The sequence below is a fragment of the Halichoeres trimaculatus genome, unplaced genomic scaffold (assembly GCF_033239565.1).
Source record: "Halichoeres trimaculatus isolate MK-OKI-2021-1 unplaced genomic scaffold, fHalTri1.1 fHalTri1_scaffold_19, whole genome shotgun sequence".
In the NCBI taxonomy this organism is placed as follows: Eukaryota; Metazoa; Chordata; class Actinopteri; order Labriformes; family Labridae; genus Halichoeres; species Halichoeres trimaculatus.
Genome location: NW_027437197.1, coordinates 20,098,739 through 20,113,050, shown reverse-complemented (window position 1 = coordinate 20,113,050; position 14,312 = coordinate 20,098,739). Strand labels below are relative to the sequence as shown.

At 41.1% G+C, this 14,312-nt stretch overlaps 1 protein-coding gene across 3 annotated transcripts in view; it reads left to right on the top strand.

Annotated features, from left to right (window-relative positions):
• The window catches only part of LOC141808006 (protein TANC1-like), a 118,827-nt gene that overhangs the window by 72,567 nt on the left and 31,948 nt on the right, over positions 1-14,312 (top strand). For all 3 annotated transcript variants that reach the window (XM_074694282.1, XM_074694283.1, XM_074694281.1), the window contains exons 8-10: positions 8,905-9,027; positions 11,352-11,633; positions 11,925-12,079. In XM_074694282.1, coding sequence (XP_074550383.1) covers positions 8,905-9,027; positions 11,352-11,633; positions 11,925-12,079 — 560 coding nt within the window. The remainder of the gene's footprint in view (positions 1-8,904; positions 9,028-11,351; positions 11,634-11,924; positions 12,080-14,312) is intronic.

Sequence of the window (14,312 nt, the reverse complement as noted above, 5' to 3'; positions counted from 1 at the left end):
AGATAAAGATGAGTCAAAGTAAAAAAATAAAAACAATCAGTATGGGGCGGCAAACAGAACACCAGGCTGTAGACTGAGAGCAGACAGGATCTCTAAACACGAGGAGACTGGTTTTAGCTGAAAGAGGATGTCTTTTGTTTTAACAGATTTTCCCTTCCTTCACCTGTAAGCCACAGCTGCAAATGTTAGAGTTTAAGTGCTTGAACACTCCTCAACAAAATGTCTCCCTTGGGTTTGACCGTGATGAAACACAGCAACTTTTCACTCTGCTCTGACGCCACATCAGAGTGTTTTCTCTCTTTGATGGCACCAAGTTCAGGCTCCTCTTGAGTTCAAACCCACTTATTGTAAACGGCCTTGGACGAGAAACATCTGCCACATGAAAAAAAACTGATACGCAAAGGTGACAGGTTTGCCTTGATCCTGCACGATTTCCGAGAAGTCATCAACATATCTGCTGAGGTGGCTCTTTGCTGGTGATGGTTTAAAGATGAAGACAAAGTAGGATCAAGATGTGACAGCAGAACAAATAATGCATGATTTGTGCGTGTTGTTGCTTACTTATTGATACCACCCATTGTGAGCTGCTTCTACTCAACATTTTGTTTCTGCATCCCACACAGGAGTATGTGCCCTCTGTGGAAACAAACTCTGAAAGGCATTGTGGTGATTATGCTTGTTCAGTGGCTGTGCTATTGTTCTGTGATTCCACACTCTTTAACATCTCACCATTATTTCACCGCTAACATAAACCCCGAGCGGCACAGACACACACTGGCTCATAAAGCAAATAAACCAGGGGATTGTTGGACTGTTTATGTGTGTTGGTTTGCGTGTCAGCGCCCGCCGTGCTCGTCTTCCCTTGACGCTCCTAAGATTTTATGGGCTGATGTCATAGTTATGCAGCGTTGCCCTCTAGGGACCCGCAGAATTCACACCTCAGATTTTTACGCCGCGTGGCAGGGCCCTTGGAGAGGACATCAAGGACACGTTGAAGCGGCTTCATTTATGGTCCCGACCAAAGTGAGGCAATGTCACTTTGTGTAGACTGCTTCTTCTTAGTTAATGCTCAAGGAAATTATATTCAATAAAGAATAATGATTCTAGAGAAGCAATTACCAAAGCAGGAAGGAGCCAAATTGGAGGGATCTCATTGTACAAAACAAACAAAATTGCATTCATCATTAGTGAATTCACTCTACAGGCCAGAAGCTCTGTGACTGTTTTCCGTTGTTGGCTCATATGCCAGCACATTAAATAACAAGGTGTCCGCTGGGAATACTCATTAACGTTATTCATTGACAGTAAGTAAGGACATGGACACCCAGCATTTAAAGACGTAATGTGCAGGTTTTATTTGCTTTAAGACTCTGCATATTTCAGCCATAGTCAGTTTTCTATCCTTAGATTGCTTCCACCACATTTCTCACTTTTATGACTACTACACCACAAACTTAATGATCTATGGGGTCCTGCAGGCAATTATGACATATCTCAGCAGAAGATAGAGCTGGTATGTTGTCATCACGAGGTGTGAGTAAATATCTTTTATGCTATGCTCTTGGGATGAGTTACGACACCTCCAGGTCTGAGAAATGGCACTCTGTTTGAAAATGGTGGATTTTTCCCTTTGGGTTAGATGAGACTTCTGCTCCAAATGAGTTCGGTCTGGTTGACAGGTTGAGAGTGTGATGGGGGATGAGTTCCCCAGGCAGGTTTGAGCTAAGTGGGCTCTGACTCAGATCTTGTGCTGGACTGTTGCAGTGACGAAGGAGTCAGTCTATATTCTGATCATCTATTGATATAAACATACAAACAACTAGAAAATATAGATTGCAGAAAGAAACAAAATCAAGCTATCCCTAAAAATCTCTCTGGCTGAGTGCCAATATTTTGCTTTGTCCGTCTGTGTCCTGCCACCATCAGCGGTATAGCTGGGCCTCTGGCATCAAAGTTATGTCTGCACGTTACCTAGAAGTGTCATTTGCACTCCCTTCGTGATTAAACATCCATTCTGTCTCTGGCACGCTGTTGGATCTCGTGCAGCACTATGCAGACTCACGTGTCCCGTACCAATTTGCACAAATGCTGACTTGCAGCACCTGTCACCACAGACAGAGCAGAATTTAGACGTCTCTTTAGAAGCAGTTTGTAATTGTATTGCTGGTTGGTTGTGTCAGGAACCGTCTGGACTACCATCCCTCAAGGAAAACATTTTCTGCCATAACACTCAGGAAGCATTCAAACATATTTGGCATGCGCAGCCCCAGAGGCAGTGCAGACATTTATCATAAGTTTAATTCTGAAAGTACACCTTGTTGTAAAGGTCACAGCTGACCACATGTAGGGGGCTTTGTGGAATTGATAGACACAACACAACAAATTTACTTGGTGCTTTTTTCTTGGCTTCTTTATGTCGTGAAAGATCCTACAAAAAAAAAATAAAAAACTAAAACATGTTCTTAAGCTAAGAATTTTACCTAGGTCATCCAACTCATTTCACCTCAGCAGCACTCAGTTTAAAATGTATGAGCTTTAACAAACTGAGACCAGAGCTTTTGTTAGGTGTGTTTTTTTTTTAATGGCTATTTGGGATAAGACCTAATCTGTATAATAACTAAACGTGTTTCTTGTCCAGGAGTTTTGGTTATTTGTGTTATAGGTTTGCTATTAGTTATTGGTGTCATTGTACTTAAATATACTGTTTTTCCCACTGAAATGGGTGTAAAGTTGTGATATGGCCATAACACAACATGGGCAGTGTCCCTTAACGTGGGTGATGGGTCAAAGTTTTGTAAAATCAAGTATCATGGGTCTGAGAGGCAGAAATGTAATGTCCATATATGTGGGTTCAGGGTCTTGGAGGTTAAAGAAATGTCCTACAGTAATGATTAGACAGAGTGAAAAGCTGAATTAATATTCTTGCATGTAATTCCCATATTACGGTCGCCTGCGGGTCTCAGATGAGTTGCAAAAGCCACAACATGAATGCAAGAGCAAAAACACAAATGCAAAAGCTACAACTGGAGTTAAAAAGGTTCGTTATCCTAACAAACACTGTAAAGTTGGGAAAGTAAGTAAATGATGATCTTTTTTAACGTCATATATGATAAATAAAGCTTTGTAGGAGTCTCACTTTGTTATACCTTTCATAGTACTTACATATTTTCATTTACCTGAAAACTGCTTCATCTTATATTCAGCTTTATGAATCAATAACATTAGCATCATAGCTATATTTATCAAAGCTGAAGGTGAAAAAGGAAACAATCATTTACTTACTTTCTCAAGTTTTCTACATCCACAACTGTTCTCTTCACTTCTGTTGTGATGTGGCTTTTGCAAATCGGCTGACACCTACTGGCCACTGCACCATATACTTTATAAAACACATGGAAGCTCAGAGATGGTGGTCACCATATTGGAAATGCTTGATTTAATATCTTTACTAATATACAAACAGGTATAGAAGCTGAGGCTGTATGCATGCTGCCTGCCTGGTAAACGTCTACAATTCACCCAGAATTCAAACAGTTGTCATTAAAAGTGCCAACTATTAGTGTTGTTGGTTCTAATGTAAAAATTTGCACTTTAACCTGGGTGTTAATGGGGATTTCTTGCCTTTTGTTGGCATCAGCCAAAAAGTGGACACTCAAGAACCTGCAGTTTTTAAAACTTCTCCCTTTTGCATCTCTCTAAAAGATGCTTAAAACGCTGTTTACTTTCTTAAAAAGGTAACAATATTCCCTTCACGGTCTTTGCCACTCCTTCCTGCCAGACTTTATTACTCTGAAGTTATAACAATTCTATTTTTGAGGCATTCGTGCAAAGCGTTTTAACCAGGCTTATGGAGTCAAAGGGCCATATTAGCTCTGGCCACTGGAATTCCCTGGTTCTGAAACTTTAGCTTGAGCTGCTTGTGGTCGCGTTTCTCAGACAGGCAGATTGAGTCAGGGTCATTGTGGCTCAGGAATGGTGCCGCAGTGCATGCTGAGGTGTTTTTCTATTCAACAGAGAGCTCTGTGGTCGTGTTTGAATACAGCATACAAATAAACTTTTGTGACTGCTCAGAAGTCCTCTCAAGTCTTCTCCAGGTAAAAGTTTTACTCTTGTGATGATTACACAAAGGGAAATAATGCTGGGATCAAATGTCAGACTGTCTATCGACCTGATGCTATAAAACATCAGCAAGAAACCTCAAGGAAGCGTTGTCCTTCTATCAAAAACTCGGACAGCAGGGACATCTGTGTTTTATTTGGAGGGCATAAAGTCATCTCCACCTGCCCTGTTTGACCACAGTCTGTTAATCATGTTTGCAAAGGTCAGACAGTGAAATAGAAGCGATATCTTTCAAACTGCTGCAGAGCTGTAGGATGAACAAGTTTTGGCTTATTAAATTTGATATTCTGTTGTCTCTCTGTTGTACTAAGGCAGGGTGGCATGATGTAATGGTTTAATCTGATATGCTGTAAGCTCATCTCCTCTCTGGCTGTTTTTAGACAATAGTGTCTGCTGTTATCTTCGGACCGTGTCGACGTGTTTTTCGTCTCTGCTTTATGATGCCTGCAGGTAGCCATGGATTTTTCTTTTGCCTTCAGCTCTACGTAAAAAGCTAATCTTTTCAGCAAGACGTCAAAAAGGAGGCAAAAGGAAACAAAACCCATTCATGAGCTCCAGCTGCGAAAAGGTCAGAGCGGCGTCTTTTTAAAAAGTCCACTCGCAGAGAGTCGCCGGGGCCTTGAAGTCACAGCAGGAGCAAAGTGAAAACCATTGCAGGGATCAATCTGCCTGGGTTTTGAAGAGCCATTTAATATTCCTCTCTGTGGCACTCCATCGAAAGATCACAATTTGCCGAATGCCCAATCTCAAAGGGACAGCGTGTATGTAACTACTCTGTGCCACCACCGAGCCATCTGGCTACATTTGATTGACAACACCCCACCATTAAGAATTATGTAAGAGCTGTTAAAGAGGCACAAAAACTAACTCTGAAGACTGTGTTTGATCTCTGAAGGTCTGTTTCATTCATAGCTATTGATCAGCCACATCAGTTTTGACAGCCTGGCTCCTGCAAGTTGTGCATGGATTTTTGAAGCTGCTATTTCAGTTTTTTGCTTTCAAGTGTTTTCAGTATCTGCTGTATTATGTTTCTGTTCCAAGCTACATCAGCATTTTGTTGTTTCCTAACTTGGGGCGAAATGTTGGTGCAGCAATTGCAGATTAAATATCATGTGGAAGATTGTTGATGAAGCATGAAACTTGCTTTAGAATAGACTACAAAATACTTTATTTATCCCTGAGTAGGGATGGGTACCGAATTAGGTAGTTTTTTAGGTACCGACCGAATTCTGTCAAAAGTACCGGGTATTGATTCATTTAAAATCAAAAGGTACCATGTTTAGGTACCTAAACGCATCCTTGTGACTGTGAGGGAGTGGAAGAGTAGGCGATTTTCCATGCTGGACATGAACACAGCATTTCAAGGATATATATATAGAAGAATATATTTGTTAAATTGTAAAAAATATATATTTTATTATTGAACAAATTGAAATTTTTTACGACATAAACACAAAAAAGTACCGAAAATTGGTACCGTTGAGTACCGGTACCGAGTGCCAGGTACCGGGCATCGGTACCGTATCGTTTCAAATGTGAAAGGTACCCATCCCTATCCCTGAGGGGAAATTCAGGAGTAGTCACAGCAGCAAGCTGATGTTAGCTCCGTTAGCCATGTCTGTGAAAAGCATGATGCTATTCTGCCCTCTGGTATTCCCTCTGTTGCTGGGTTAGCACGGCTAGCTTGTCCATCTTATTGGAGATAGATCTTACGTTCCCAATAATGATGGATGGAAGGACAGGTCCATGTCGTCACTTCTTAGCTCACACCTGAGAACCAGCACGTCGTCCTCACCTCCTTCTCCTCACCTTGTAGAAAACATCAGGCCTTGCACCAGTTAGCATTGACATGCTACAGGCTGCTAACAGCTGATTTCACATGTGACATGGTTACGTGTAGGATCTCCAGACAAAGAGAAGCAAATATAGTAAAAATATCACTGAAGACAAACCAGTTTGGTGTCCCAAAAAAGTAGCAATACAAAGTAATGACCCACTCCAAATGCAAAAATGACAAAAAAGAGATGAAGAAACTACAAGGAACAAACGTTCAAAGAAGAGAGAGCTGCTGTAACAGGCAGCCACAACGGGGTGGCGCCTAGTAACAATGAATTATGAAATCAGGTTTTAGAAATAATTTTTGCCACAGTGCGAGTAGACATAGAGTTGCAGTTTGAAAAGAGTTCCCAGAACTTTCTGTTGTACTTCAAGAACTGAATTGAAGTCTGTTCTTTACAGTGTCAAAAAAATGTTACAATAACCCAACAACTTTTTAAAAAAAGCTAGAAGGTGATGGAAGGTGATGGGAGCTCTGATTGTATTCAGAGGTGAAGGGGAGAGCAGAGTAGAGTCACGGAGATAAGGGGGCAGTGGTTGGAGCAAAGGAAATCAGGCTTACCCTCTGGTCTGTCATGGGAAGCACAGAGCTGAAGGATTCAAAGGGCAGACCTGCCTGAGGAAAGGAAAAAAATCCCATTTTCCTCAGAATACAGTCTTGACACATTGATGCAGCTTCAAAGTCACAGCAAGCACAGACTTCAAGCTATCAAATGTACCTTTTATCAATGAGTATAGGCGTGTGCAAGAATAGGAAGGAATCTGACAAGGGAACAGAGGGATCCAGGAGGGGGAGGCAGGGATAGGATGCCTTCCTGTGGGAATTCTTTGCCATGAAAGAATTTTGGAATACTGGTTTAACAAAAAAAGGAGGGGGCATTTTTACTGACATGAATGAGTGGGTTTGAGTACTGAGGCTCCTTAAAAGACAAAGTGAGGGTTACCTTAAGCTTTGGCTTATGAGACCCATGGGCAGAAAGAATGTGTCTGGTGTGAAATGAGGCTCACGATGGCTCTCAGGTTCCCCGTTCTGAGTTCAAGAATCAGAGTTGGAGAAGTAGTTGTGAGTCAGTGCTCAGCGTAAGGAGTGATTTGCTGCATCGGCTTGATTCTCTGCTCATATTCTTTCTCTCTGCTGTTTTCATGCTTCTCCTTTGCCTCCACCTCTGCCTCTCTGGGTGTCTGTGTTATATTCTTTCATGTTCTCATTTCTAATTCTACTCCTTCTGCCTTTTTTTTCACATGCCTCTCTCTTATCCCTCACCCTACTCCAGGCAGGATCATTGATTAATACTACAGCAGCTCCCCATTAGAGACTGTAATCAGCCACTGGAGACTGCATATCTAGCTTTTTCATTTATTATTCTCCTAATTCTCTCTTTTTTCATTATCCCATTTGTGTACTTACCCAAGATGTGGTGTGTGCTTCCAAATGTATGCAGCACATACACACAGTTGTGTGCATTTGTGTAACAAATAGAGGTGGGATGACTTGTGGGAAGCGTTGCATTCATTCAGCGAGCGCCTCATGCTGCGGATGCTGTGAGTAGCTGAAGCGCTGGAGAGGGGCAGCCAAGTCCTCTGCTCTGCAGCTGAAAGCTGCCAGTGTGCCTGCATGGGAGCACTGGGGCAGAGGAATCGCTTTTGTGCCCTCAGTGAGCTCATCGACTGGGAGCACTCTCCAGAGATTTAGCTAAGGGTCTGCACCCTGCCTACTTATCTGTACGCCTGTCCAGGGATATTCATGCTCGGGACAAGGGGAGGGGTGTGAGGTTTCCCACCGCCCATCCTGGCTCAGCTGTTTGATGTAAGTACACTTTATTTGTGCAGTTAAGTTGAAAAGTGGACCATTAGTGCTGTATACTTCAACACTCACTGACACCATATTGTGTTTCCCATTATTTTTTACTTTGTATGGTCAAGCTCCACTGTGTCCATCATGGTTTACCGTGGAAGCTCCATCCGCAGCAGTAAAAATAACCCTGAGGGCCATCTTTTCAAACCAGTCAAACCAGTCAAAGTGGTATTGAGGATGGCGGCTTCCCCAGTCGCCCTGTTGTCAGCAGATGGGTTTTAATTAGTGGGACATTCCAGGGAGAAAGTTAGTGACCAAGTGATGGGCAGAGAGGGAGCGCAGCGGAGAGCTGAGTGTTTGTGACAGTCTCTTTCAGCCGGGGCTGATGAAGTAGAGAGCAGAGGCTTTGATACTGCTCTTCAGCAGGGCCAAGAGAGCATGGATCACCATGGTGATAGTATTGTTAGGCAGTGAAAAGCAATCACAAGAGAGACCTTGTAGATCTAATGCACATCTTTTTAATGTCCATGAAAGAAGCCCATGTCTCTGACTTACCTCTCTGCTTTGTTCTATTCTTGGTGACTTTTTGATCTTATATTATCTGCTCTGCATTATGGCGCTGAAATTAGACAGAAATGTCCTCTACTTACAAGATGTCAGACAGCACTGAGTAAATTCCCAGCAATATAGCCGTGCACATATTTGAGTATGTCCATATGATTTTCTTTGTTTGTTATTTCCTCTATTTTTGTAATCTGCCCTCTCCGTACACCCCAGCGGTTGTATTCTGGGGACAGACCTCTCACTTTTTGTGTGTGTGTGGCTGTTTGTGTAGCTGTCAGCTCAAATCAAAGAAAACAGAAGCGGCTCTGTCAGGGACACTGTTCTTCTCACTGCTACTGTAGACTGGTACCTGCACATTTCGCCTCCAGCGTCATACAAATGTCAGAGTGACTGACACGCCTCATCCTCGCTCATGTTTTCTCACGGATTCCAAATGTGGGGAATAAAACTTTTCTGCGCCGGTTGTACGCTGAGTTTCTGTGCTTTCTTTTCTTGTTTTGCTCTGGAAAGTACAGTCGAGTTACAAGATTGAGTGAGTTTTAAGTCACTAAAAACATCTACTTTACTCTCCTTTTTCTTTTTGTCAACAGCTACAAGTTCCACCAAGCTGGAAGACCTGAGCTTTCTTGATGAACAACGCAACACCCCCCTGCGAACATCCATTCGCCTCCCTTGGCACAACACAGGAGGACGGCCACCTCAGGACTCTAAAGGTGAGCAGCCAGTGTCTGTTCATCAGCCACTGAACCGATGCAGAGAGAAACCCTTATGTCGCAGGTTTTGACTCTCCTGGAGCTTTCCTTCAAGCTTTCATAAACTTGAAGAGAGTATGAGAACTAGAAAATGATTACAACCATTGATCAGTGCTAAAATTTAGTTTCCTGCACAGATTTATTTAAAAAATTAAATCATGTTGGATATATTTGCTTCACCAGACTTTTTATAGTTATATATCCAGTCATACTGAGAGGAATAATCCAGAGTGAATATTTGATAAGAAGATGCATAATTTATTTCAACATCATTGGATACTCAGAGTATTTAACCCTTCACAGAAGCCTCATCTTAATTTAGTCCTTTCTTAAACTTAAAGTTGATTCATCTTTTTGCGCTATAGAAGTCTTTGGGACTGTTTGTGTTTTTCAAATTGTTTTTTTAATTTTTCTTCCTTTATTTAAAGGGGCAGTGAGGAGTTTGATAGTGATCTTGTCTTCCTTCTGGATATATGCCTGATCATAATCTACACTTAAGATTATCAGCATCAACATTACTGGTTACAGGTTATTTTAAATTGCTACTTCTTAGCTCAATCTCTTGACCCAATCTGGTCAAGAGGGACCGGCCTGATTTATGGCACGTCTAGGTCTCTATGACAACACCATGTCGGCTGACAAAGTTTAGTAGTAAGAAAAAATAGAACACAGAGATCTGTGTTTTTCTGCTGATAACTATTTCTGTGATTAATTTTGTAGTGATGGTGGACACTGGAGCCTAACTGTCAGACAGAAAAAGGAAAGAAGAGCAGAAGAAAGATGAACAGGAGAATGATACAGCCCGAGCTGAAAGCTAACACAGGAGCTAAGCCATTTGTGATAATGTTCACTCCAACCCACAGTCAGCAGTTATTCTGCAGTGGTCTGTTCAAACTTGAGAGTCTATCAATAAAATGAAGAGTGAGGTTACGTTAGCTCTGATTGGTAGATGACTGGCAGGACATAACTAGGATTCACTAACGTTACATGTTCCAGACATGTCTTAGAGCACCAGACTGCCAGCTGAGCTAAATATAAACAGCTACTAAACTACAAACAAACTGACAGTGTTTACTTATTGTTACGTTAGCCTACAGGTATGTTGGAGCACCAGGCTGCCGATAGCACTACATACAGCCGGCTTCTACAATGTTTGCTTGATGTCACATTTCAAACTGCATTGCTACGTAACTGTACTGATAAATACCTTACCTCAACATGTTGTATCCAGTAGAAAGTTGTCTTGAACAAAGAAAATTTGTTTTGTCCAAACTCCATTTAATTCTAAAACAAACAAACACCTCACTAAAAGTAATTTACGACAGTGTGTGTGAGACTTCAGGCCAGAAGGTGGTGTCGGAGTGCAATTAAAGCAGATCCTCTTCACAGCATCTTTAAATTCATTTAGTCATGTTTAGTTAATTTGCTTACAACAGTACTTGACACAACATAAATGATCAACATTTTCTTGAGGTATTTTTACACAGTTCATGAAAAAACAGGAGCAGGAAGAAAAACATATTAATACCTCTTCCTGACTTATACACACATATGTTGCTGTGCATTTGTGCGAGGGACCACACAAGTTTTTGAGCCACTCTGAAAAAGTTGTGAGCTGAAATAAGTTTGCTCAAAGCATGAAATTAGTTTCTCCTCTGGTTGTTAAAGTGGGAGTACAGGAAAGAGATGTCATAGCCCACACATCAGGCCAAGAGAAAAGTTTGACAGCAGTTTCCAAAAGTGTGGAATGTGATATATTAATGAAGAATTGTGAATCAAAACTTCTTGTGTACTTTTTTTTTAAATGCAATAATCTGAGATGATTTTAGTTTGATGATTTTCTTTCTTATCACTACGTTAAAGATCGATCATCATTTCACAGTTAAAAAACAGAAATCCACCATGAAGTCAAAGATAATATTCAGAACAAGGTTTGGTGAAAATAAATTGTTATTATTAAGTGTGCAGAAGTTTCAAAAGGAGCAAAAATGTAGCAGATTTAATGTGAAAGTGGCATGATTTAAAGTTTAAAAACCTGCAGGAGCAGCACTAGAACGGGTAGGTGTAATGATCCCAGCGTTAGTCGACAGGATCAGATTTTTAGAAGAGTCCCTGAATGAACAAGAGCTCTGAGATCTAATTAGTGCTGAGGTGGGCTGGATAGAGTCCCCTCTCATGTCCACTCACACTGTGAATTCACTCAGATTAGCATGTATCTGAGCCAGAGCAGACTAAAAAAGAAAGAGTTCAGATTTTAACATTTCTGTCTTATTCTTATTCCTCAGCTCGCTTCGCTCCCTACAAGCCAGTGGACATCATGCTCAAGCCATTACTCTTCGAGGTGCCCAGCATCACCACAGACTCCGTTTTTGTGGGCCGGGATTGGCTCTTTCAGCAGCTGGAGGATGTCCTAAAGGCCAGCGAGTCTCCGGAGAACCAAGGCACTGTAGTTGTGGGCAGCGTGGGTTACGGGAAGACGGCGATTATCTCCCGGCTAGTAGCGCTGAGCTGCCACGGCGGCCGCATGCGTCAGATCGCCTCCAACAGTCCCAGTGCCTCCCCAAAAAGTAATCAATTTGCCTTTGGATGTCAAACTATTTCTGGTTTTTATGTTCTGGGTTTTTATTTTAGTTTGCAGAGTCTAAAAGTCAAGTGAGGATACATCCACTGACATAAATCAAATCTTACCCTCTACTTTGAACTTTTCTACAAAGATTTCTGAAAATGAAGCTTTATCCATCACGGAGCCTTGAAAGCAGTTTCACAGCTCATGCATTAAATAAGAAATGAAGTGATTTAGGTTTAAATTTCCACGTTTCTTCATTGATATTTGACACAGTGTATGTGTGTGTCCTCAGGTGCTGCAGGACAGAGCACAGAGCTTCCCCTCAGCCAGCCCCCACAGCCCACTCCACCATCCAGTGCTACCAACACGCTGAGGACCAACAGCTGCCCTGGGACCCCTGAGCTGCAGCGGCGTAGGGAGGAGGCAGTCAAACGCCTGGCTGCTAAGGTATGAAGTTAGCCAAGAGAAATGACAGTGTCAGAAAAACCTGTAAGAAGGAGGAAATTAAACTTTAAATAAGCCCTTTAAATCCTTTAAACCTTTATTATTATGTCAGTCAGCTTCATAAAGCAATTTGTCACCTCAGTGCGAATTATTTATACTAATTCGTAGTTTTCTGCTGCCAGATGTCCTGAAAGAAATCTGCTTAAAGGTGTTTTCTGTACTGAGGCTCCTGTGTGTTCCTGCCAGTGATGCATTTCCTTATTACGGAGATATAACAGTCGTGTTGAGTTGCTTTTAGTATGTATGAGATGCACCGCCGAAACCTGATACCGGCTCTGCTCGGTTGATTTATGTTGTTTGTATAGGATTTATGACTCTTTATGTTCATTTATTTGATATTCAGACAGTGAAATATGGAGTGTCTATACCCATCTGCTGAGATAATGAAAGACAGTTCTGCCATTGGTCTTTCAGAGACCTTTAATATCGCAGGCTGTTTGATTTGAGAGGCAGTGTGCTTAGTTTAAGACTCGGCCATGAAACGCAAGTTCAATATTAATGTCCACAGCAACTCAGTGCTGCAGTATGACTGTGAAGAAGGGGGAGATGGGAAACTCTGGCTCAGGTGTTCAGCATTTTGATGGCATTTGCTTTAAGTTTAAGCTTAGCAGCATCTTTTCTTTCCTTCACACTCCAGATAAGGCCAGCGTTAATGTACTAAACAGCACACTTTCTTATGCACTAGAGTCTGACATTTAGTTTAGATCAGGCGTCCTCAGAGGTTACATTTCAGGTCTTTAGCTCGATGATTTAACCCTTTCACTGAATTTTTGTTTTCTGTTGAGAGGAAGTTTAGCGAACTATGAGTTTGCTTTTTGAAGAGTATGAATTAAATTGAATTGAATTGAATTAAAATCTTTTATGTCCCCTAAGGGCAACTTGATGAGTTAAGAATAAACATTCTTACAACTCAAACAAGGTGAAAAAGCAATAAAAACTAGAAAAGCACTCAGAGAGCACAGACCTCCACCAAGCATATAGTTATTGTCACGAACACTTTAGTCCTACTTTCATGTTATACTCCCTTTCAGCAGACTGTCTGCTACAATTTGGTGTTAGTTGCAGGTTTGTACGATAATTTGTTGTCTGGCAGTGTTGAAAATGATGATGACCCAGTAAATATTTCATATTCCAGATCTTAGTATCCAGAATATTTCCAGGATCTGGATCGTACTTTTACATCTGTCAGAAATTATGGTGACCTTGTTTTGTTTTGTTTTGCAAAGCAATCTGACCATTTATGGTGGAGATATATTCACATATGGTGAAATCAGCCCTATCTCACAATGATAAAGAATCCTTTAAAAAAATCCTGGATCCAGACAGTGATCCTTATCACCTCCAAAATTAAATCACTTCTTCCTTATCCCATTTTAAACATTTCCTGAACATTTCATCAAGATCCATTTGTTAGTTTTTGAGTTATGTTGTTCACAGACAAACTCCCTAAAACATGACCACCTTGGTGGAGGTAACAAGAATAGCAGAATACAATTGAATTAACAGATAAATAAGTAAATATAGACTCGCACATATCACTGGTGCGTCATTTCATCTGGCTCCCCCTTTTTTTTTCTTAAGCCTGTTTTTGTTAGTGATGCTGAGGTTACCAAACTAACAGATCATTACAAAGGTTAAAATGGACTTAACAAAAGAAGAATAAAACATTTTAAGAAGCTTTTTGTCAGAATTAAAACACCCCAGTTTTCTTAGACAAAACAACCTCTGATTTGCTTTTCTAATAGCAGCATGCGAGTTGGGCTCAAAAGATAGTATGTCGTCAAGAATGGTTCCTAAATATTTGTGCTTCCTGACTATTTTAACAGCTTTACCGTTAAAGGTTTGTGCTGCCCCAGTTGGATTCTTACAGAGTTTGGCTTTTTTTTTGTTTTGATTCTTTCATTTGGATCAAATCACTGAAAATAAAGCTTTATAGTTTCAGGCAAAACCAGCTGACAGATTTTGTCTGTTTTCAAATTATTAGTGAACAGTGGCAAAGATTCAGCGTTCAAATCAAACAAAAAGGACCTTATTTCTGCAGCAGTTTCTCTGACATGTTTAAGACTGTCAGCGTTTCACCTGTCAGAGGTTTTCTCTACTCTTCTCTCATCTTTGTGTTGAAATTCTGCACCATTCTTCTTCTTTAAATGTTTCATTAGCCCCACATTTTGGGACG